Here is a 23,074-nt window from a genome sequence, read left to right on the forward strand (position 1 = left end):
CACCCTATGGACACCTCAGGATGTCTTGTCTTCAAAGCCTTTCCTAAAATACTCAAAATTCAGGGTAAGTCAAGGCACTAAGTTGGGCTGGAAGTTGGAGAGGGAAACGTGGAAGAGAAGCACATCCTGCCGGGGGTACTAACCACACAGTTCCTCAGGGAACCGAAGGGCAGCAGATGCCACACGCCTGTAGGACAAACAGGACTGGTTCCGGAAAGATTACCAGAAGCGCATGACGGTCCCCACCCCCTCACCCGGGAGCTCTACCCCCATAGGTTTTCTCTAGGAATCTAGGAGGTCTTTCAGTCTCTGTGGTTCCTCTACAAATTGAGAGAATTTAAACCTCCTCCTCAGTCTAAGAAATACCTAGAAGCAGGTCCTCATTACTGAGAAAGAAGTGAGGAATTGATGGGGTGGAAGGTGCAGCTCATAAGTTTTAAGAACTATTAATAGCACACGGTACGTTTCTAATGGCTCCTTCTGCAGGGAAAGGACCGCAAGCTGGTGACCTGGACCTGGTCACACTCAGATGGCTCTGATACTTTTGTGGGGGCAGGGGGGGTGGTGGAAACCTTTGACTGAATCAATCAGTCTTCCTCCCTGCCCCAGTACTGTGGCAAACATTTCTGTAGAATTCGACCTGTGTGCTCCATGCACCCATTGCAGGTCTACTGTCCTGATCCAGATTGCTCTAACTTGCCTCAAACTGACCAGACAAAATATATGACCCCAGTGGTCTGTTTCCCTTCGCTTTGGGAGGTTTGCAAGGTAAGATGATGATGGATGTGATGATTGAGTAGCAGCAAAAAAAAAACTTCACAAATGTTCAGCTCATAACTTTTTTCTGCAACTAAGAGATGTAAGCCTGCGGGTTGGCACAGTTTTCAGCTAAGGAGTTTCTGGCAATCAGAGGTGTTTGTAAAGGGAAGAGGCTGCCTCAGGATGCAATGAACCCATCAGTGGAAGGGTTTCATGTAGAAAGGAAGCTGCCAGGAAGTGTTCTCTCCAGTTTAACAGTTATTAAGCACTTGCTGCATGCACATGTCTACAACTGAATGGTGATCAAACCCTTTACAAGATTCTATTAATGTTTTTACCATTTGGATCAAAATAAACTGACAAGAAGTTTCATCACTTCATAATGTTTAATCATCTAAGACATAGTTTGGTGCTTAAGAGCTTAGCTTTTGGAGGCAAAGTGACCATGATTCAAATACTCACTCTGCCACTTATTGGCTGTGTGACTTTGGGCAAATGAATTAACTGCTCTGAATGTCAAGTTTTCCCCAACTGTAAAATGAAAGTGCTATTAAGTGAAACCATTGCATGTGAGGATTAAGTGAGGTGATCCACATAAAGCACTTAGCATGATGTTTAAAGCACGGTGGACATTAACACCAGGCTTTACTGAAGCTGTCATTCTCAATTGTCTTAAATCACCTTTAGCTCTGTGTTTGTAGGTGACAAGTCTCTTTAAATGCTTCCAAGGAGGCCCTCTGACACTCATATATTAAGTTGGTGGATATTTGCCCCGAGTGTCATTTTCTCTCTTTAAGCAATCAGTGGCTTTCAGCCAGAGCCACTCGACTCCACAATCATTTTCATTTTGTTCCTCAAAACTTACCCAAATTGGTGTATCCTTTCCTATCTGTATTCCATCCCAGTTCACCAAAGTGAGTGTCTCCCAACTGAATGGCCACCACATGCCTGGGACTACTAGTGTTCCGCCCACCACTGGTGACAGGTCCTTGTTGCCTCGTGGTGAGTGGCCAGTCCATTCTTTCAGACAATTCATGGCACCATGCGCCTCAGATCAGGTTGCCTAAAGCAAAGCCTGAGACAAGCATTTATACCCATGTGGCTTGTTGAGGACAGGGAGGGGAGAAGGGGATGAGACAGCAGAGGACAAGAGAATGGATGGGGTCTGATAACCAGTCTTGCCTCTGCCTGATCCACAAAGGGTGGGCCTGGAGCATGCTGCGTCTGCTTCCCACCGGAGGCGAGTGAGCCAGCCTTTGTAACCCTGTACCAGCCAGTCATTGGCTGGGAGCGGGGTGGGCGGCTGACTCCTGGGTGGACAGCTCTCTTCACCTGAGCCTCCAGAGAAGTGCGTGAGCTGTGAGCACCTGGCGGCCAAAACTCAAGAGCAGCTGGGAGACAGGTATGGCAGCCTGGAAAAGGGGACCTGGCCTGGGCACCAGTGCACAACACACACAATGAACAGGTATTCATTAGGTGTTTATTGTAATTCAGGCCATCAGCAGAAGCAGGACTTCAGCAGTGCCCAAAAGCCTCTCACCATCTCTCTAGCAAACAGGTTCCGCTTAACCCTCCTCCACGTCATCATCTTTCCCCACCACTCCTTCCGAGACCTTTCCGAAAGGCAGGGCGCACCAGACCAGGACCTCCCTGCTTCTATGAATGTTTCCTTTCAAATCCAGTGGCAACCCAAGTTGACACTCATTCTTTATCCACTGTCCTATGGGGGAGATCCATTTCAGGGCAACTGGGAGTTAGCGCACATACTGCTTGGACCACAACTCAATTCTCAATTCAATTTGGCCCAACTCCTTCTGTGGATAAAGCCACCCTCATTTGTGTGGTAACAAAAAAAAACAGTCCACAGCCTGGCCTATCAGCTCTATTACCCAAAGGTCCCACTCCCCTCTCCCTAAGACGAGACAGATCAACACAGCTTCTCCTGAATTTACAAACATAACTTCTTTTCTACTAGCTAATCGTGGTGCCAGGAGAATCAAAGACAAAACAGAAAGGTAGAGTGTGTTTCATGGAGAAGCTGTTGACTGAATAAGGCAGTAAGAACACATACCATCTAGCCTCTGAACCTCGTTTTTGCCCAGATATAAATACTTTAAAAATCAATTTCTTTGCAAAGGTTTTTAAAATACTCAACATGGGAATGAGACCTGGAGCATTCCAGTGACTGGCATTACCGCTGAAGTTCGTTGCTGAGATACCAACACCAAGATCATGCTGAAATTTCTCTCTTTCACTGTGCTCTTCCCTGAACAGATTAGCTGTCAAACAAGGCAGAAACTACAAATGAAGCGTATTTCTACTGAGTTCATGAAGCTTCTCCCAGTGTCAATGTTCTGAGATTCACGTGAAGAATGAGTGCCTTCTGAGGGCCTCCCCCCACCCACCATATCGTTCTCTTCCATCTAGACTCTCGCACATGAACATGTAAGCGAAAGCATTTCCCACTGGGAAAGCAGATGTGTACTTGCTGTGGATGTTCCAGTGTCCTAAGTTCTAACTGAAGGATCTCAACATATCTGTAGGTTTGATGGCTATGCTGAAGAAGATGCTTGAGGTTGTGACTACATTCGTTATAGGAATAGGGTTACTCTTCAGGAAGGCGTCTCTAAAATTGTGTAAGAGCTGTTCTATGATAGGAACCTCTAGACACTTCAGGTCTTTATGGGATCTGTCCTCTCGTGACTTCTCAGATGTTTAAAGAGGCTACAACTCCAACTGAAACTCATGCCGCATTCTTTACACTGAAAGGGTTTCTCACCAGTGTGGATCCTCTGATGTTGATTGAGATGTGACTGCAGAGTGAAGCCTCTGCCACATTCATTACACTGATGGGCTTTCAGGCTGGAATAGCTTTTAGGATGTTGTTTGATGTGGGGACACTGGCCGATGCTTTCTCCACACAGATCACATTTATAGGTTTTCTCTGCAGTATGAGTTCTGTAATGCTGAATGAGGTCTGAACTATAATGAAAGGCTTTGCCACACACATCGCACTTATAAGGCTGCTCTTGCAACTCAAGCTTCTTATCTTCGATCACCGTTAAGTTCCAGCTGTATGCTTCCTCGCAAACACCATTCTGTTCATTTCTCTGGCCCATGTGGAGCACCTGGTGTTCAATGAGGCTAACGTACTGAAAAAAGACTTCTCCGCATTCATGACACTGGTGGGGCTTCTCTCTCGAGTGGAGCCTCAGATGCCCAGCAAGGTGTGAACGTCTCCCAAAGCCTTTCCCACACTCGTTACACTTAAAGGGCCTCTCCCCACTGTGCACACTCTGATGCTGAACCAGGTGGGACCTCACTCTAAAGGCTTTCCCACACAAGGGGCAGGTGTAGGGCTTCTCCCCAGTGTGGACCCGCTGATGCTGAGTCAGGTGCACACGCTGATTGTAGCTTTTCCCACACTCGTCGCACCTAAATGGTTTCTCCCCAGTGTGTATTCGCTGATGCTGGATAAGATGTGCGCTCTGAATAAAGCTCTTCCCGCATTCGTTACATTTATGGGGTCTCTCTCCAGTGGAGGGCTTTTTGTGGGCGTAGGTGACTTCGCTGAAATTCATCCTCTTTGAAGAGGGCTGTCCTAGTATCTCTTTGATGGGCATTCCCTGCTTTCTCTCCAACTTGCCCTGGTGCTCGTGGCCTTCTCCAAAATCTTGAACTGGAGACACATTTCTTTGGAGTCTACCTGTGGGTTCCATGTCCACTTCTGAAAACTCTGAAATTTTCTTCTTAACATTCAGTTTTGTATTCTTACTTCTTCTATTGCCGCCTGCGAAAGTCAAGAGGAAATGAAAATGTTATTGGTCCTTTTACGGAAAAAAAGGAAACTAGCAGGAAAGAGAGGATAATCAGATGAAACTATGATGTAATAGGAGTAACGAAGGAGGAGGGGAGCATGTATGTGCTTTGGTGTCTGTTCAGTGAACAAGATAAAGAATAGAGAGCTTACTTGGGAGGGTGATGAGAAAGACTGAGGACAGGTAGTCATAGGGAAAAGCCAAACACTTATTACCCAGAGAGGAGAGAAAGGAATTCCGACACGGGAGAGGCGGTAGGAAATGTGGAAGGGACCCTCACCCCAATATGAGCCATGGAGAGAGAATGAGACAGAACAAAGATACACACAAGATGGTGAGAACTGATGAAGACCCGGAGAATGGGAAGCAAAGGTATATGAGGGGGATATGGAGTTGGAAGAATATCCAATTAGGAGCCAGGAAAAAGGAGAAATGAGCCAGAAGAAATGTCGGGAGTTCCCTGGTGGTCCAGTGGCTAAGACTCTGCGCTCCCAATGAAAGGGGCCAGGTTCAGTCCCTGGTCATGGAACTAAACCCCACATGCTGAGACTGAGAGTTCAAACTAAGTTCAACTAAGACCCAGAGTAGCCAAATAAATATTAAAAAAAAAAAACAAGCCATACAGTAAAGTGATAATAAAACAGAGGGTAACTCTCCGTCCCAGCCTTCTACAGCTGCCACCATCCCCACCCATCTGTCTGATGGTTCTAAGCTGATAAAACAATTCCTGTCTCGTTTACGCTCCGAAGACCAACCGCTCACACCTACATCTTTGGGATTTCTCTCTGAAGTGGCGCTTGAGGTGCTCGATCAGGTGCGAGTGGCGCCCGAAGCTCTTCCCACACTCAGGGCAGCCGTAGGGCCGCTCGCCGCTATGCACACTGTGATGCTGGACCAGGTGGGAGCTGACACGGAAGGCCTTGCCGCACACCTGGCACGTGTAGGGCTTCTCGCCGGTATGGACACGCTGGTGCTGGGTGAGGTGCACACGCTGGTTGTAGCTCTTCCCGCACTCGCCACATTTGAAGGGCTTCTCACCCGTGTGGATTCGCCGGTGCTGGATGAAGTTGGAAGCCTGCAGGAAGAACTTCCCACAGTCATTACACCTGTGCCCCCTCTCGCCGCTGGTGGGTGGCTTCCGGGTCATGTCGGTGATGGCCCTGAGCTCTCTCTTCTGGGGAGGGGTCTGCCTTGATCTCCCCACTGGCGGGTGGACCTGCCACCTTTCTACCATACTGTGAAGGTTGCTAACTTCTCCAAACTCTTGACTCAGGGGAACAATTCTTTCAGGGCCTCCTGAAGTCATCCAGGATGATTCAGCTTCATCAGAAATCTGCTTTACTGTGAGTTCCACGTTGTCGTTTCTGGACTCATAATCTGAGATGACAGAGGAAAAATGGAAACGTTAGCTTACTCCCTGCATTCAGGAATGGGGAAAATTACATGAAACCAACAAGTACAAGCAAGGCACGACTTTGTAAAGCCATCTGCAAAATGACTTCACAATACAGGCATGGGATGAGGACCAGTGAAGCTGGAAAGTGAGGCAGGAAGGGGAAAACAGAGCCAGCAGGAATGGATCAGTGGGATGAGACTGGAAGAACAGTCATTTCATTTAAGGACAATGACTTCCTCTTGGTACAGGACTTCCGTCCAGTAGCTGTTTGTGAACACCTGTGCTGTGTTAACTATTCGCAGTAAAATCTGATGCTGGGTGATGTTGCTAACCCAGTCCTCACCTTCCCCTTCCTATTCATTCACAGCCCGGAGAAGAAAAAGGATCTCTCTAGCTTTTCCAATCCCCAAAGAATCTCAGTTGGGTGTGAATCAGTCTCAAGGGAAAAAAGCACTCTTTCTACACCTGGAGAGGCCCTATGACTGTTGAGAGCTAGAGCACCGCTCAGTGGTCATTGATGAAAGAGACACTTAAAAGGCTGCAGTCCATTTGCCGCGTAACTGGATCAGCAACTCATATTTCACTCAAAACATTGGAATTTAATAGAGTCTCCAAAGATAAACTTTCAGTGGTTCACAGAAAATAGGAATGTTTCTTTAAAGGCTAGAGAGAGAGATCATAGCCCATTGAGAACTTTCTAAAAAGATTTTTTGTAAAGAGAAAAATTGTTTTCAAACATTATATAAAACCTCCCTGGCACCCTGTCTGGTATCCTGTGTTTCTAAGGTTGGCTAGTTTCCTACTCATTCTTCTCAACAGCTACATCCAAATGTTTGATCCTGGTCCAGGAAGATCCCACACGCCGCGGGGCAACTAAGCCTGTGCCCCGCAGCTATTGAGCCCGTGCCCTCAAGCCTGTGCTCTGAAATGAGAGAAGCTACTGCAGCGAGAAGCCCTCACACAACTGGAGAGCAGCAACTAGACAAAAGCCGACGCAGCAAGGAAGACCCAGCACAGCCGAATGATGAACGCATTAACTAGCTAAGATAACAAAGACTTCAACACAGCTTGGAGAATAATACGCAGAAGAAGTGTGCCAAGTTCTGCAACTCTGAAACCCATTAAATGCCTATAAAGTGACTGAAAAAGATAAAACAATACTGACTCAAATTAGACCAATAAATTAATTGTAGGGAATGAAAGAAATTTGCATTAAATATAATAGTTATACTACATAACCAATTCCTTGAGACTACCACTAAGATCCCAATAGACAAGTAAGCAGAGGGCATGTGCAAATAACTCAAAGAAAATACAAATATATATCAACAGTAATAAAGGAAACAAAATATGAAAGAGCAGTAGGAAATGTTCCTTTTTAAATAAAAGCCTGTGAGTGCACTAAACCCTCAGACAATGTAAACTGGGATAATGCTTTTCAAAAGAAATTTGGGCTTATAGTGGATGGATTCCATCTAAAGTCCACCAGCGTGCCTGACAGTGACGCGTCCCAAAGAATTCATTCAAAAGAGGCTACAAACCATAAGCTTCAAAATATCCGCGATAGTGCTGAGGTTCTCTAAAATTGCTCCAGGCAGCACAGCCAAATATTAGTTTCCAAGATCATTAACTTGAAATAGGTTGAAAATCTCATCTGGGGCACAAAATGCAAGAAGGGATAAGACATGTGAAATGCAGATGCCAAGGCGAATGTCACACAGGTACCAGTGATCTGAGAACAGTAATGGACTGAATTAGCCACCCACGCATGCAGCGTGCTGTGCCTAGTTGCTCAGTCATGTCCAACTCTTTGCAACCCTGTGAACTGTAGCCTGCCAGGCTCCTCTGTCCATGGGGATTCTCCAGGCAAGAATACTGGAGTGGGCTGCCACGCCCTCCTACAGGGCATCTTCCCAACCCAGGGATCGAACCCAGGTCTCCGGCACTGCAGGCAGATTCTTTACCATCTGAGCCATCAGGAAGCCCAATGGAGTGAACTAGCCAACCATACATGAGGGGGCAGAAAAAGAAGAATGCTACTTTTATTCATAGTTATTAGAAAAATTATAACTACTTCACCAAACGGTTATTCAGCAAAGTATGAGATGCTTCCCAAATGAGAATTACTCAGTTAACAATGACTTAATTTGTCAAGGAACAGAGTATGATCACTACTACAAATCTATTAAGATCCAATTTTGTAGTTTTAAGCTAAAGACAACATTTGCCTGATTGCAAATACTATCCCCAAGGCACTATCAGGTCTCCATCATTCTCTTGGTGTGCTCAGTCATGTCCAACTCTTTGCAACCCCATGGACTGTAGCCCACCAGGCTCTTCTGTCCATGCAATCTTCCAGACAAGAATACTGGAGTGGGTTGCCATTTCCTACTCCAATCATACTCTTATTATGATGGAAATAATAAGAATAAGCTGAATAAGAAAAAAAAAGAGAGAGAGATGGAGAAAGCTGATTTACTCTCACAGAAAAACAAAATAGCCAAAATCATAGCAATTACATGCATACACGTATAACACCCACTGTGCTGTACGCCTGAAACTAACATGACACTGTTGACCAACGATATCCGACATAAAATTTAAATAAATAAACATAACATGCATGCTTTTACTGGACATGCTAGAAATACTCTTTATGGATAACAAAATGAAGATGTCCTGCACCACACAAACGAAATCATTCTTACCCATGGAAGTCATACTCCCATAATTCTCCTTCCGGTCATCCCTATAGAGGGACTTCTGGGACTGGTCCAAATGTCCCCATTCTTCCAGGATGAAGGACACAGCCACGTCCGCCACATCTTCAATTTTCACCAACTTCTGAAATACGAGATCGCCACTAAATCCTCATTCCCTAGGCTCAGAGGGGAGGGACTGTGCTTCACGGAGGGTGGGGGGAGCGGACCAGGAAAAGACAGTGACCACAAACCCAGACGAGCTCTGTCTCTGGTTAAAGAGATAGAACCCTGATACAGAATCAGGCTTAAGGCAGCTATATGCCCAAGAACCGACGTGGGTCCCTTGGCGTGGGCACAGGGACGCTGGCTCACCTGGGACCCAGTGGAGAGGAGCGAGGCTGTCAGCTCCTGGCTGTCCTTCAGGGGAAGGGAGGAAACTTGGATAGCAGGAAGTGCTGCGAGGGGAGAAAAAGAGGAGTCAGTGAGAATCTCTGCCCAGTTCCAACTGCCATCATGTTCTGCTTTTTCTCAAGAAACCACCATGGTGCCCTGTGGCACTGAGGCCATATTCTTCTGGTTGGCCATCAAGACGTTCTACACTTTGGGACCCCACACCTACCCTGTACTCAGCCTTCCCCTGAAAATACCAGGGTCCCTGCTGTGGTTAAGCAGTCAGGATAGTCCCGCTGCTGCCCAGCCAAGGTCAGACCTCATCACCTCGAAGAATAACCACAGGCCCACATTTTCCATGAAGCTGAAGCACCGCCAAGAGCCCAGGGCTTCTCGAGCTTTAAGGTACAAACACATCACCTGGGGATCTTGGTACAGGGTAGCTTCTGCCTCAAGGGTAATGGGGTGGTCCCCATATTGTGCATTTCTAACTAGCCAGGTGACGCTGGCACTGCCACTCTTGGGACCACACTTGGATCATCAGCAAGGCCTCAGTCCACCCTCTCTCCCTTCAAAAAATGACTGTGGTTGGTTCACAGACAGCCGACTAGTTTGCGTCCTAGTTGGTCTACAAGTAAATCTACTCTGTGAGTTATGAGAACAGGCAGATAAAGCAAATCTTGTCTTCCAAAACCTCACTGTCTGAGGGGGAGGGCAGACTGGAAGCCTTACTGCCAGAGGGCAGAGAGCATTATCCTCAAGGTTCACCCAAGTTCCAGCAGGAACAAACCAGGGGCATCTGCAGAGTGGACAGCAGGAGGTGGGAGCAGCAGGAAAGCCTTTCCACAGGAAGTGACTCTGGAAGGAGGGGTAGGATGGAACGAGGTGGGATAAAGGTGCCTTCCCAGCACAGTGACCCACACGTGCAACGCCTGGAGGGTCTGGTCTCCAGATGCTGGTGACCATCTGACCCTCTGCTGTCACCTCTGCTGCTCCTTTGTCTGAGATTCATGGTGCATCCGGACCTGCCTCATGCACCCTGACCTGGACAGATCCACCTGCTATTACCCTTTCACCTGATGACTCAGACCTTCCTATGGTGTCCCGGGTCCTAGAGATGTATTAACATATGCATATGGAGCCTGCTTGTATCCCAGAACTAGGAAGAAGAGCAAAGATCCAAAAAAGAGGAGACAATGGTTAGAGATGAAAGCCAGAGACAGAGATGGATCTGAACCCAGCAGTGTGGCTAGAGTCAAAAGAAGGCGTGAAAGAAAGGGATGAACACAGTCTACACCGAAGTAGTAATTATGAATACAGACTACTTTCCAATATAACTGGAATAATTAGAATAATACATCCTAAATAAGTCCACTCATATTTTTTGAAGTTCCTGTGAAACCCACTGTTTCTAGCTTTTAAGAAAATGACCTTGGCCCTCTCAAGCTGAAATGAGTCCCAGGGACAGAAAACTAGCCCTCAGTGCCATCAAAGGCATGAGGGTGCAGCCTGCCCCAGAGCATCAAACCAACCCCCCAACCTAGTATTTTCTGTTGGAATAAGCAAACTGGCTGGGTCTGGCCAACAGGGCAGAAAAGAGAAGTGACACAAATGAGCTGGACACGACTTAGCAACTAAACAAGACAACCAATATGGGGTCCCACCTCCAATCCGGATGGTATATAAATCAGATCATCTTAGTAAATCTTAAAAATTCTAAATTCTAAAATATATCCAGGAACTTCCCTGATGGTCCAGTGGTTAAAACTGTGTTTCCAATGCAGGGGACATGGGTTCGATCCCTGGTTGGAGTACAAGGATCCCACAGGCAGCAGGGCTTGGCCAAATAAAAAAAGAAAGACTCTATAGCCCATAGCAAGAGATTCTGATTAGAGATGACAGACCTGTGGACATATATCCTCATAAATGAGATACTAGGTGTGCACTTCTCCTCCTTGACGTGTCTCATAGAGGTTAGTAACAGTGAGGTGAGGGTGAGAGGGATTGAAGGAGAGAAAGAGAGGTCAGATTCTCTAAAGGTTCTTGTGAAACACAGCTTAAAATCAGATTTCATACGAATGGCGGAACTGACAGAAGTGCAGTTAGGAACTAGAGGGCTTTGTCAACATCAGCCTTAGGACAACAAAATGAATGATGGAGAGTTGGAAAACCATTGCAAAACCACAATGATACTTTCATAAAAGACTTCTAGATCTTTTAACAGTACCTGTACTTAGACTTGTCTTCAGCTGCAATACAGGTTTCACATGGCACTGGATATTAGTACAGCTCCTAGCCGGCCTCCAAGCTGACCAAGGACTCGATTCCCCACCCCAACCCTTCCCCACCTCCAGATGATGCTAACTGCAGAGAGGCTGCCCAGACCTAGGTCTCTCGCTACAAGAACAGCTTACCCACACAGCCGGGATGCCCACACCCATTCCATGGAAGCCCAGATTCTAACCGTCTTCCTCCAGAAGATGAGGCCTCTGTGGCTCGTGTTCGGCCTGGGGATCCACAGGCAGAAGCTGGTGACTGAAGGACTCAGGCCTGGCTCCAGGTGGCACGCTCTTCGGAGGAAGCCCTTCAGGACACGCCACAATCTGCCAATCACAACCACATTAATCAGCACGTTACAGGAAGGGCTGAGAAAGAGTCAGATATACAGATAACACCACCCTTATGGCAGAAAGCGAAGAACTAAAGAGCCTCTTGATGAAAGTGAAACAGGAGAGTGAAAAAGTTGGCTTAAAGCTCAACATTCAGAAAACGAAGATCATGGCATCTGGTCCCATCACTTCATGGCAAATAGATGGGGAAACAGTGGAAACAGTGACAGACTTTATTTTGGGGGGGCTCCAAAATCAATGCAGATGGTGACTGCAGCCATGAAATTAAAAGACACTTACTCCTTAGAAGAAAAGTTATGACCAACTTAGACAGCATATTAAAAATCAGACATTACTTTGCCAACAAAGGTCTGTCTAGTGAAGGCTATGATTTTTCCAGTAGTCATGTATGGATATGACTATAGCTGAGTGCCTAAGAATTGATGCTTTTGAACTGTGGTGTTGCTGAAGACTCTTGAGAGTCCCTTGGACTGCAAGGAGATCCAACCAGTCCATCCTAAAGGAAATCAGTCCTGAATATTCATTGGAAGGACTAATGTTGAAACTGAAACTCCAATACTTTGGCCACCTGATGTGAAGAACTGATTCATTTGAAAAGACCCTGATGCTGGGAAAGACTGAAGGCGGGAGGAGAAGGGGAAGACAAAGGATGAGATGGTTGGACAGCATCACCGACTCAATGGACATGAGTTTGAGTGAACTCCGGGAGTTGGTGATGGACAGGGAGGCCTGGCGTGCCGCAGTCCACAGGGTCGCAAACAGTCAGACACAACTAAATGACTGAACTGAACTGAACTGAAGAAAGGAGTTCAGCAAGTTCACATTATTCTTTCATTCATTCTTTGCCCAAGTATTACCTGTGTGTCTACAACAATCCAGCACTAATTACACAGTGGCTGAATAAACATGGCCTATGTCTAGTTGAAGACATCTTCCATTAAATACACTAACACAGAAATAAATACACAATTATAAACTGTGTTACATGTCAGAAAGAGAAGAACGCGATGCCGTGAGGCAGAACAGATGAGACCTATGTTAGACTGGGTAGCCAACAAAGGGTTTTCTGAGGAGTCACTGAAGTCAACACCTGGAGGATGAAAGAAGTCAGCCAGGAGAAAAATGAGGAGTGACCCAGGCAGATAAAGTGACATACTCAAAGACCCTCAGGCAGAAAGCCAGAGTTGGCCAAGTTTAGTCAAGTGGGGAAAAAAAAAGAGAAATGAGCTTGGAAAGATCAACACAGGACTCAACAATCACACTCAGAGACCCAGAAGACCAGGTTCAAGTAGCACAGACAAATGCCAAGACGGGCTAGTGCATGACCGGTATGTCTCTATCTTTCTGCTATTATACAACCTTGGGATATCCATAGCCAGTCTCTCTACAATCTGCCTCTTCTGGAAAAGTACTAGCTCAATGCCATCGAAGCAGGTAATCAGATCCTGTTTTGAGATAGAATTGCTCTCCCCGCCTCTCATCCTCCCTTATCTTTCAAAAGCACTTTCAATTTTAACCCTCCTGGTCCTGACAAAACTCGGCATAGGAATTACATTAAGAGGTGGCTAGGGACTTCCCCGGGGGTCCAGTGGTTAAGATTCTGCACTTCCGATGCAGGGGTGAGGGTTCGCCCCCTGGTCAGGGAACTAAAATCCTACATGCTGCAAAGCCAGAAGAAAAAAAAAAAATGCTGCTCCAAGACAGAGAGGACAAGCAGAGTTGTTTTTTAAAAAAAAGACAGGGAAAATAAAAAAAGAGGCGGCTGCAACACAGTTGTGGCAAATATGACTCTGCATGGACGTGTGTGTCTCCTTATAGACCTGCTCAGGACAAGTGAAGAAAATGCCAAAGGGCACCTGGGCACCAGAGAAGTGAAGCAGCCCCAGAGGTCCCCTGAGAAGCGGACAGAGAAACCCATAAGGAGAGACAGAGGATACGCCTGGGAAAAGGCTTGCCAGAGACAAGAACTACCTGGAGATAAAGATGAGGAACAATGTCAGGGATACAGAGGGCAGGAAGGGAGAAAGGGAAACACAGTGAGCTGAGCAGGCCCTTAGGAAAACCTGCACCTCTGGGCCTCAAATCCCTGATTCCCACCCAGAAATGATCTGAGTGTTCCTTTCACAGATGGGGTGCATGTCGCAATGACAGAGGTCAATGTGTAATACCTGCTGTAAATCCTCCATTTAAAAACGCTTTGAAAAAAAAAAAAAGCTCTGGGGGGACTTCGCTGGTGGTCCAGAGGCTATGATTCTGCACTCCCAGCATGCAGGGCCCAGGTTTGAGCCCTGGTCAGGGAACTAGACCCCATATGCCACAATTAAAGATATCACATGCCACAGCCAGGACCCAGCACAGCCAAATAAATAAGTATTTTTAAAATAAATAAAAATGCTTTTTGCTTTAAACTAGGATTTTGAATATTTATTACTATAAAAGAGTAGGGTAAAGTCTGTCCGCAAGCCAGTCAGCGTTAGTGTTAGTGTTACTAACTCAGTCTTGAGTTAGTGTTACTTACTCAGTCTTGTCTGACTCTTAAAGACCCCATGGACTGTAGCTCACCAGGTTCCTCTGTCCATGGCATTCTTCAGGTAAGAATACTGGAGTGGGTAGCCATTCCCTTCTCCAGCGAATCTTCCCAACCCAGGGGTTGAACCCAGGTCTCCTGCACTGCAGGCAGACTCTTTACCATTTCAGGCACCAAAGGAATAACCAAATGGCACCAGGAATCTTTACTTCCTGTCCTAACAGAAGCAATAAAAAAAATTCAAACACTCCTGTCTGCAAGACAAACATTCAGCTCAGCTGCAGGGTCTGGCAGAGGGTCTGCTGCAGCCCCCTTTGCTGCCCCCTTGCCTCATGGGCTGAGCCAGCCCATGATCTGAAGAACCTGAGGATGCTCTGGAACACTGACACCTGAAGGTTCTGGAACATTCTGACCCAGAAGAGAAGAAGAATGAGGCCGGTCCTGTACAATGAAGGGCAATGGCTATGAAGAATGAGGCAGCTTCTCTAACTAGCTTCAAACTCACAGACCTAGGATCCCATAATTTTTGTTTCTTTGCTATCAAAAAAGAAAAATTAAAGTTTCGGAGAATATGGGCCTACCAACAGGAGGGAAGTAGAAAGTCAGGTGATAAATGAGTAAGAAAGGGTAAGAAATGACAAAGGAAGAGAAGAACAATGTAAAGACACAGATCCTCCCTTAAATGAACATCTGATTTTGGGTCATCCCAACAAAAATACCAACAGGATTTTTGGGGTGGTAGAAGGTAAGTATTCTAAAGTTCACATGGAAAAAAAATACTGGGAAAAAAAAATTTGGAAGGGAGAAGGGCAGACCTATTGAATACCAAAACACTTTGCGGAGCTCAAATAATTAAAATACTGATATGTGAACAGTGGTCATGTACAGATGTGAGAGTTGGACTGTGAAGAAGGCTGAGCGCCGAAGAATTGATGCTTTTGAACTGTGGTGTTGGAGAAGACTCTTGAGAGTCCCTTGGCCCGCAAGGAGATCCAAGCAGTCCATTCTGAAGATCAGCCCTGGGATTTCTTTGGAAGGAATGATGCTAAAGCTGAAACTCCAGTACTTTGGCCACCTCATGCAAAGAGTTGACTCATTGGAAAAGACCCTGACGTTGGGAGGGGTTGGGGGCAGGAGGAGAAGGGGACGACCGAGGATGAGATGGCTGGATGGCATCACTGACTCGATGGACGTGAGTCTGAGTGAACTCTGGGAGTTGGTGATGGACAGGGAGGCCTGGCGTGCTGCAATTCATGGGGTCAAAGATTTGGACATGACTGAGCGACTGAACTGAACTGAACTAAATTAAACTGATATGTGAACAGACAGTAAGACAGTAAAATAGAATAAAAAGAACAGAAATGGACCAAAATACATGGAAAAATTTGGTATTTAATAAAGATGACATTTTAATCAGACAAGGAAAAAAAGGGATTGCTATACAAGTTGCTGGACTGGAATGCAAAAGTAGGAAGTCAGGAAACACCTGGAGTAACAGGCAAATTTGGCCTTGGAATAAGGAATGAAGCAGGGCAAAGGCTAATAGAGTTTTGCCAAGAGAATGCACTGGTCATAGCAAACACCCTCTTCCAGCAACACAAGAGAAGACTCTACAAATAGACATTTGTAGATGTCAACACCGAAATCAGATTCTTATATTCTTTGCAGCCAAAGATGGAGAAGCTCTATACAGTCAGCAAAAACAAGCTGACTGTGGCTCAGATCATGAACTCCTTATTGCCAAATTCAGACTTAAATTGAAGAAAGTAGGGAAAACCACTAGACCATTCAGGTATGACCTAAATCAAATCCCTTATGATTATACAGTGGAAGTGAGAAATAGATTTAAGAGGCTAGATCTGATAGAGTGCCTGATGAACTATGGACAGAGGTTTGTGACACTGTACAGGAGACAGGGATCAAGACCATCCCCATGGAAAAGAAATGCAAAAAAGCAAAATGGCTGTCTGGGGAGGTCTTACAAATAGCTATGAAAAGAAGAGAAGTGAAAAGCAAAGGAGAAAAGGAAAGATATAACCATCTGAAGGCAGAGTTCCAAAGAATAGCAAGGAGAGATAAGAAAGCCTTCCTCAGTGATCAATGCAAAGAAATAGAGGAAAAGAACAGAATGGGAAAGACTAGAGATCTCTTCAAGAAAATTCGAGATACCAAGGGAACATTTCATGCAAAGATGGGCTCGATAAAGGACAGAAATGTATGGATCTAACAGAAGCAGAAGATATTAAGAAGAGGTGGCAAGAATACATGGAAGAACTGTACAAAAAAGATCTTCACAACCCAGATAATCACGATGGTGTGATCACTCATCTAGAGCCAGACATCCTGGAATATGAAGTCAAGTGGGCCTTAGAAAGCATCACTACGAACAAAGCTAGTGGAGATGATGGAATTCCAGTGGAGCTATTTCAAATCCTGAAAGATGATGCTGTGAAAGTACTGCCCTGAATATACCAGCAAATTTGGAAAACTCAGCAGTGGCCACAGGACTGGAAAAGGCCCGTTTTCATTCCAATCCCAGAGAAAGGCAATGCCAAAGAATGCCCAAACTACTGCACAATTGCACTCATCTCACACGCTAGTAAAGTAATGCTCAAAATTCTCCAAGCCAGGCTTCAGCAATACATGAACCGTGAACTCCCTGAAGTTCAAGCTGGTTTTAGAAAAGGCAGAGGAACCAGAGATCAAATTGCCAACATCCACTGGATCATGGAAAAAGGAAGAGAGTTCCAGAAAAACATCTATTTCTGCTTTCTTGACTATGCCAAAGCCTGTGTGGATCACAATAAACTGTGGAAAATTCTGAAAGAGATTGGGAATACCAGACCACCTGACCTGCCTCTTGAGAAACCTATATGCACGTCAGGTAGCAACAGTTGAAACTGGACATGGAACAACAGACTGGTTCCAAATAGGAAAAGGAGTACGAGAAGGCTGTATATTGTCACCCTGCTTATTTAACTTATATGTAGAATATATCATGAGAAACGCTGGGCTGGAAGAAGCACAAGCTGGAATCAAGATTGCCGGGAGAAATATCAATCACCTCAGATATGCAGATGACACCATCCTTATGGCAGAAAGTGAAGAGGAACTAAAAAGCCTCTTGATGAAAGTGAAAGAGGAGAGTGAAAAAGTTGGCTTAAAGCTCAACATTCAGAAAACGAAGATCATGGCATGTGGTCCCATCACTTCATGGGAAATAGATGGGAAAACAGTGGAAACAGAGTCAGACTTTATTTTGGGGGGCTCCAAAATCACTGCAGATGGTGACTGCAGCCATGAAATTAAAAGACGCTTACTCCTTGGAAGAAAAGTTATGACCAACCTAGATAGCATATTCAAAAGCAGAGACATTATTTTGCCAAGAAAGGCCCGTCTAGTCAAGGCTATGGTTTTTCCAGTGGTCATGTTATGGATGTGAGAGTTGGACTGTGAAGAAGGCTGAGCACCGAAGAATTGATGCTTTTGAACTGTGGTGTTGGAGAAGACTCTTGAGAGTCCCTTGGACTGCAAGGAGATCCAACCAGTCCATCCTAAAGGAGATCAGTCCTGGGTATTCTTTGGAAGGAATGATGCTAAAGCTGAAACTCCAGTACTTTGACCACCTCATGGGAAGAGCTGACTCACTGAAAAAGACTCTGCTGCTGGGAGGGATTGGGGGCAGGAGGAGAAGGGGACGACCGAGGATGAGATGGCTGGATGGCATCACGGACTCGATGGACGTGAGTCTGAGTGAACTCCGGGAGTTGGTGATGGACAGGGAGGCCTGGCGTGCTGCGATTCATGGGGTCGCAAAGAGTCAGACATGACTGAGCGACTGAACTGAAATGAACTGATACAAGTTGCTGGGACAACTGGATAGACATCTCGAAAAAAACCTGAGCTATAAACACTGCAAACACACCACTGCAAAATGAATTCCAGAAAGATCAATCATTTCAAAGGGTCAAACAAAAACAATAATAAACACACAATGGAGAAGAAACAATGAGAAAGGTTTCTTATATTACTGTAGCAGAGACAGCGTTTCTAATTATGGTACAAAACCCGGAAATCATAAATTGAACGATTTAAACTGACTGCATAAAAAGGAAAAAGGAAAACCAGCAAAGCAAAAAAATCTCCATAAGCAAAGACAAACAACAGAAGGAGGAAACAACTCTTGCAACTCAGATGGCAGACCCAGTAGTTGCTTTTTCTAATAGGTGAATACAAACAGAGAGTTCACAAAAAAGAGTATAAGCACAGCCTTTTAAAATATGTACAGTGATCAAGCTCACTCATAGTAAGAAAAAAAGGCATGTGAAACTTGCAAAGAAATGGAATACTGCGTCTTTCAGATTGGCAACAATCTCTAAGTTGGATAACACTGTGATACCAGGCTTTGAGTAAAAAACTTCTCTGATACATGGCTGCCAGGGATATAAATTGGTATAACCTCTGCAGAGGGCAATCTGTCAACAGCTATCCAAACTATAAATGCGTATGGGCTCTGAGCCAACAACTGACTTCTCAGTTTTGATTCTGCAACTAATAATGGATGGCAAGGATATTCGTGGCAGCAAAGTTTGTTAAAGATTCAGAGACAATCGAAAGGAACAACTTAAATAGCCTTAAATTACTGTACACCCATACAGTGTAACACAATGCAGTTTCAGAGAGTGAGGCAGCACTCTATGCATTGACATAGAACAAGCCAGGATACACTATAAGAAAAAAAGCTGGGACTTCCCTGGTGGTCCAGTGGTTAAAGAATCTGTCATGCAATGCAAGGGTCATGGGTTCAATCCCTGGTCTGCCCACACTCTCTGGAGCCCACACCACACAACTAGAGAGTCCATGCACAACTAGAAGATCCCGTTGTTCCAGTGAAGACCCAACACAGCCAATAAGAAAGTTTTTAAAGAGCAGGAAATACATTTAAAACAGAAAAAAAACCAAGAGGCAGAAGGGCAAGGTGATGTAAAAAGCATTTGTATTTTTTTAAAAAACGTCATACACGTAGACGCTAATGATGTACAGAATAGTGTACCTCTGTAAGGACAGACAAGTATCATGGGACAATGGGTGCCTCTGGTAAGAACTCAGGCAGCTGGGGAATTAGGGGTGGGAGGGGCACTTACTTTTCATTACAACCTTATTCACTTTCTGAATTTTGTATCATGTCACTCAAAAAACAAACAGGGTAATTTAAAACAAACAAAATCGCAGACTCTCTTCTCCAGATTAACACATGGATACTGCTTCTCTTTGCTGGAGTGGCAGGAAATCTCCACAGTGGACCTAATCCCAGGAGAACAAAAGAATATGAATGAAGCACCAGGGCGCTCAAGACCTCACCCTGCTCAGCTGCTCCTGAACTCTCTGCCTCCTTCCTCACTGTTCTAAGGCCTCCTCCTTCACTCACCTGTTGCTGACGTTCCTCTAGTTCCCTTTGTATATTTTCTACCACGGCCACAGCCTCCTCTCCGCTTTCCGGGTGATGCTCTCTCACCCAGGTCTGGAACTCTTCAGGCAGGATGGTCAGGAACTGCTCGAGCACCAGTAGCTCCAGGATCTGCTCCTTGGTGTGTAGCTCTGGCCGCAGCCACTCACAGCAGAGCACCCGGAGCTGGCTGAGGGCCTCCCGGGGGCCTGACGCCTCGTGGTACTGGAAGTGCTTGAAGCGCTGGTAAAAAGTTTCGAACGCCGGCGGACTGTACTCCTGCATCCAGGTGCAATCTTCTTCTTCCACCTTCACTATCAGAAGGTCTTCTTGCTCTGGTGAAGTCTCCGAGGGAGGGTCTAGGTCTATAACTTCCCCAGATCCTGTCATTATCATTCCAACTCAGCGGGATCTCGCTCCGGGTAAGCTGGGTTACACTGATCGAATCCGTTTCTCTGCTCTCTGAGATCTTCTGAAGGACACCTTCATTACTATGCAACCTACTGATATATTGGAAATCGTTATTATCAAAGAGATGACAAAGAGGTCATCTACCCTAAAGATGACCCTGCAGCAGAGTAACTTTACAACGTGATCACTCCACCCACAAAATGATCAACACAGAATATTTCTAATATTTAAAAAGTGTACAGGAGAGAGAGCAATAAAAATCTGACCTATGGCCTCATCAAATACAATTTTAGTGATGAAGAACGTTATATTTCATATAAATAGTAGGACGACTTACTAACTAGTCCAGACTCAGCCGCTCCTTCTCTCTACCACAAGCCAAACTTAAGTCGGAACAGAGGTCAAAAACGTTACAGTGGTCAAAGTTGGTCTTGTCCCTCAAGCCAAAAGAGCTTGGTTGACCAACGGGAGATTTCAAGGGTCCCGAAGAGAACCAGGGTTTACCTGGATTGCGCACCATCACCCCTGACCCCGAGCCACAGAAACCAGACTGGTCAAGGTTAGAGACAGGACTCTCGACTGGACACAAAGGCCATTTCTTTTGCTCAAGGCCCCCGTCTCTGGGAGCTCTCCTAGAAGACCAAGCTCCCGCAGCCAAGGGTGGGGAAAGACCGGTTTCTTCTTACAAGCGGAGAGAAAAGCCGAAGCCGACACTTCGCAACACTCCCTCGCCGGAAGTAAGCATGTCCAAGCGTTCCTGACCGCCGGGGTAGAGCCAGAAATCCCACCCCCGGCCCCCACGAGAGCACTTCCGAGTCCTCTCTAGGAATCCCGGAGGTCCTTGCCTCGCCACAGGAGGAAAGTGCTCGCCCCAGGCTCCGCCCTAAGACCCGCCCCCGGAAGGGCTGTGGACCAATCGGCTGGGAGATGGATCCCAGTCCAACCTCCAGCAACTCGGCCGTTCCCCGCCCACCCAGACGCAGCTACAGCAGGGTGGGAAACACAGCCGCTCTCTACCCCCACTCAACGCCAGAGCCGTTTAAACAGTCCGAGTCCGCCCCTTTCCTTGGAGTGGGGGCAGAGGCGGGGACTTAGGTGTCCAGAGCGCTTGCTTGGCCACAGTTGCTAGTGTCTGACTGGCCGTGGAACTTGCGCTCCCTCACCCCCGGCGCTCTTCGCCGCAGTTCGAAATAGGTCCGTACCTTTCTGCGAGCCGGCAACCTTCACTTCTCTTTAATGGACCCTTCGGTTCCTACACCCGAATCCACTCGCCACTCACCTCACCTCGTTTCCAGACACACCCACCTCCTTACCGCAGCGGTCAGCTCAGCCGGCGGAAACATCTAAGGTCAGACCCGAGCCCCGGCGGCTCGGGGGACTACAACTCCCAGGAAGCACCGCGCGGGCCACGCCCTCTAGCCAATAGGGCAGCGGCTCTCTTCGCAGCCTCAGTCTCACCGTGCTGGGAAGCAGGGAGGCGTTTCTTCAGAGGCCCCAGTGGAGGCTTGAGTGTGTCGGAGGGACTCGCCTCCTGGCTGCGGAGAGAAGGCGGAAGGTCTGCGTTCTTGAGAAGTGGACGGAGCGGTGTTTTCAGGGCTTCTCTAGCCAAGAGGGGTCCCATCTTTAGTACTCTCATTTTGTATCCATTTGCGAAGTTACTCGACAGACAGGACAAGAGTGTCTTACAAGTCACGAAGTGAATGAGGCTCACTGACTCCACTCTGAATTAGAAGGCATAAATCATCCTGAAGGCAGGAGAAGGGGACGACAGAGGACGAGATGGTTGGATGGCATCACCGACTCAACGGACCTGAGTTTGAGCAAACTCCGGGAGATGTGAAGGACAAGGAAACCTGATTTGCTGCAGTCCATGGAGTCGCAAAGAACCAGATACGAGTTAAGCGACTGAACAACAGCAAATCCTTCGATACTCCCAGTTTTATTTTTATAGTGCGTTGTGAATTTTCACTCAAATCAGAGATAGAATTTTGAGAATGCCTTGTGCCGTGGTCTACCTTATGAATGAAGAAATGCAAAACATTCCTACTATCGTCAAAGAGATCTATAGCGGGAGAGGCTTAAATTGACACTGCGGTTTGTGCAATGTAGTATTTTTATGGTTTCACTTTTTATATTTAGAATCGTCAAAAGTTCCGGCCAAAAAAAAAAAAAAAAAAGACGTGAAACCACTGAATCGCTGAAGTAGTATTTAGTGAAAGTTTATTGTGTACACACTAAAACGTCAGCAAACCGGGAGCACTCAAACCGAAACATGGAATGAGGGTCAGAGGTATTTAAAGCATCTTATATAAAAATAATAATAATAATAAAGCATCTTATATAGGGTGGAGGCGTGCTTGAGTACTAAGTTGCTTCAGTCGTGTCCGACTCTTTGCGACCCTTATGGCTATAAATTTCTCTACCCTCTTGATACTAAGAATAGTTCGATTTCTCTTAAGCCATTATAATAGTTTGCTCATGTAACTGATCTTGTTTTCTTCTTGAATTGGCTGCTGAGGTTTCTCAAAGCAGAACTATGAACTATCTTTTGTCAGTATACAGGAGTGTACAGTGGGTAAGTTCTAATCCCGTCCTATCCCATCTTACTTATCCCTACTTTGTTTTCCTTTTCTCACTTTATTTACTTGCACTTAATTATTTTTTTAAAAGATGAGAATTTCTTCAGTTAACTTCTATGAAAAAAGCACCAGAAAAGGCATTGGGAACACAAAAATATATCATTTAGTGATATCAGTGGGAGCAGATGAAAGCACTTGATGTTCTGCAAGTGAAGACAAAAGTTACATTACAGGAGAAAGGGAGAAAAGAGCTAAGTCAATCACTAAATCATGATCAGAATCCAGTCATACAACCCAGACACTGGAACTAGTGGAGCCAAACTGGTAATCAACAGGAAAGAAGACCTATTAATACATCTCCTCTCTCTGGGAGAAGATGAAAAATGCTTGTACTGTCTTCATAGTACGTAATATTC

At 45.9% G+C, this 23,074-nt stretch overlaps 1 protein-coding gene across 17 annotated transcripts; it reads right to left on the minus strand.

The window, feature by feature from the left end:
- Window positions 1-2,217: 2,217 nt before the first annotated feature.
- Window positions 2,218-21,446, minus strand: ZKSCAN5 (zinc finger with KRAB and SCAN domains 5). 17 transcript variants are annotated; one of them, XM_069571160.1, is made up of 7 exons: window positions 21,393-21,446; window positions 19,651-20,168; window positions 11,530-11,668; window positions 9,048-9,130; window positions 8,682-8,817; window positions 5,346-5,954; window positions 2,218-4,549 (listed from the first exon to the last, which is right to left on the minus strand). In XM_069571160.1, exons 2-7 carry the CDS (start codon window positions 20,062-20,064, stop codon window positions 3,432-3,434), a joined length of 2,499 nt encoding a protein of 832 aa, XP_069427261.1. In that variant the 5' UTR covers window positions 20,065-20,168; window positions 21,393-21,446; the 3' UTR covers window positions 2,218-3,431. The 17 variants fall into 17 exon arrangements, with proteins under 17 accessions (XP_069427261.1, XP_069427254.1, XP_069427266.1 ...); XM_069571153.1 differs by having other exon boundaries at window positions 19,651-20,171; XM_069571165.1 differs by having other exon boundaries at window positions 8,682-8,814; window positions 21,385-21,446.
- Window positions 21,447-23,074: the final 1,628 nt, after the last annotated feature.

Source organism: Ovis canadensis, chromosome 24 (genome assembly GCF_042477335.2).
Source record: "Ovis canadensis isolate MfBH-ARS-UI-01 breed Bighorn chromosome 24, ARS-UI_OviCan_v2, whole genome shotgun sequence".
In the NCBI taxonomy this organism is placed as follows: Eukaryota; Metazoa; Chordata; class Mammalia; order Artiodactyla; family Bovidae; genus Ovis; species Ovis canadensis.

Bases quoted from the DNA above. Each gene is read 5' to 3' on its own strand.
- ZKSCAN5 (XM_069571160.1), bottom strand. From the start codon at position 20,064: ATGATAATGACAGGATCTGGGGAAGTTATAGACCTAGACCCTCCCTCG. The intron at 9,131-11,529 runs GTTAGAATCTGG...CTCCCCTCGCAG, and splicing joins TCATCTTCTGGAGGAAGACG to CACTTCCTGCTATCCAAGTT. The intron at 5,955-8,681 runs GTAAGAATGATT...CTGTCATCTCAG, and splicing joins TGGGAGTATGACTTCCATGG to ATTATGAGTCCAGAAACGAC.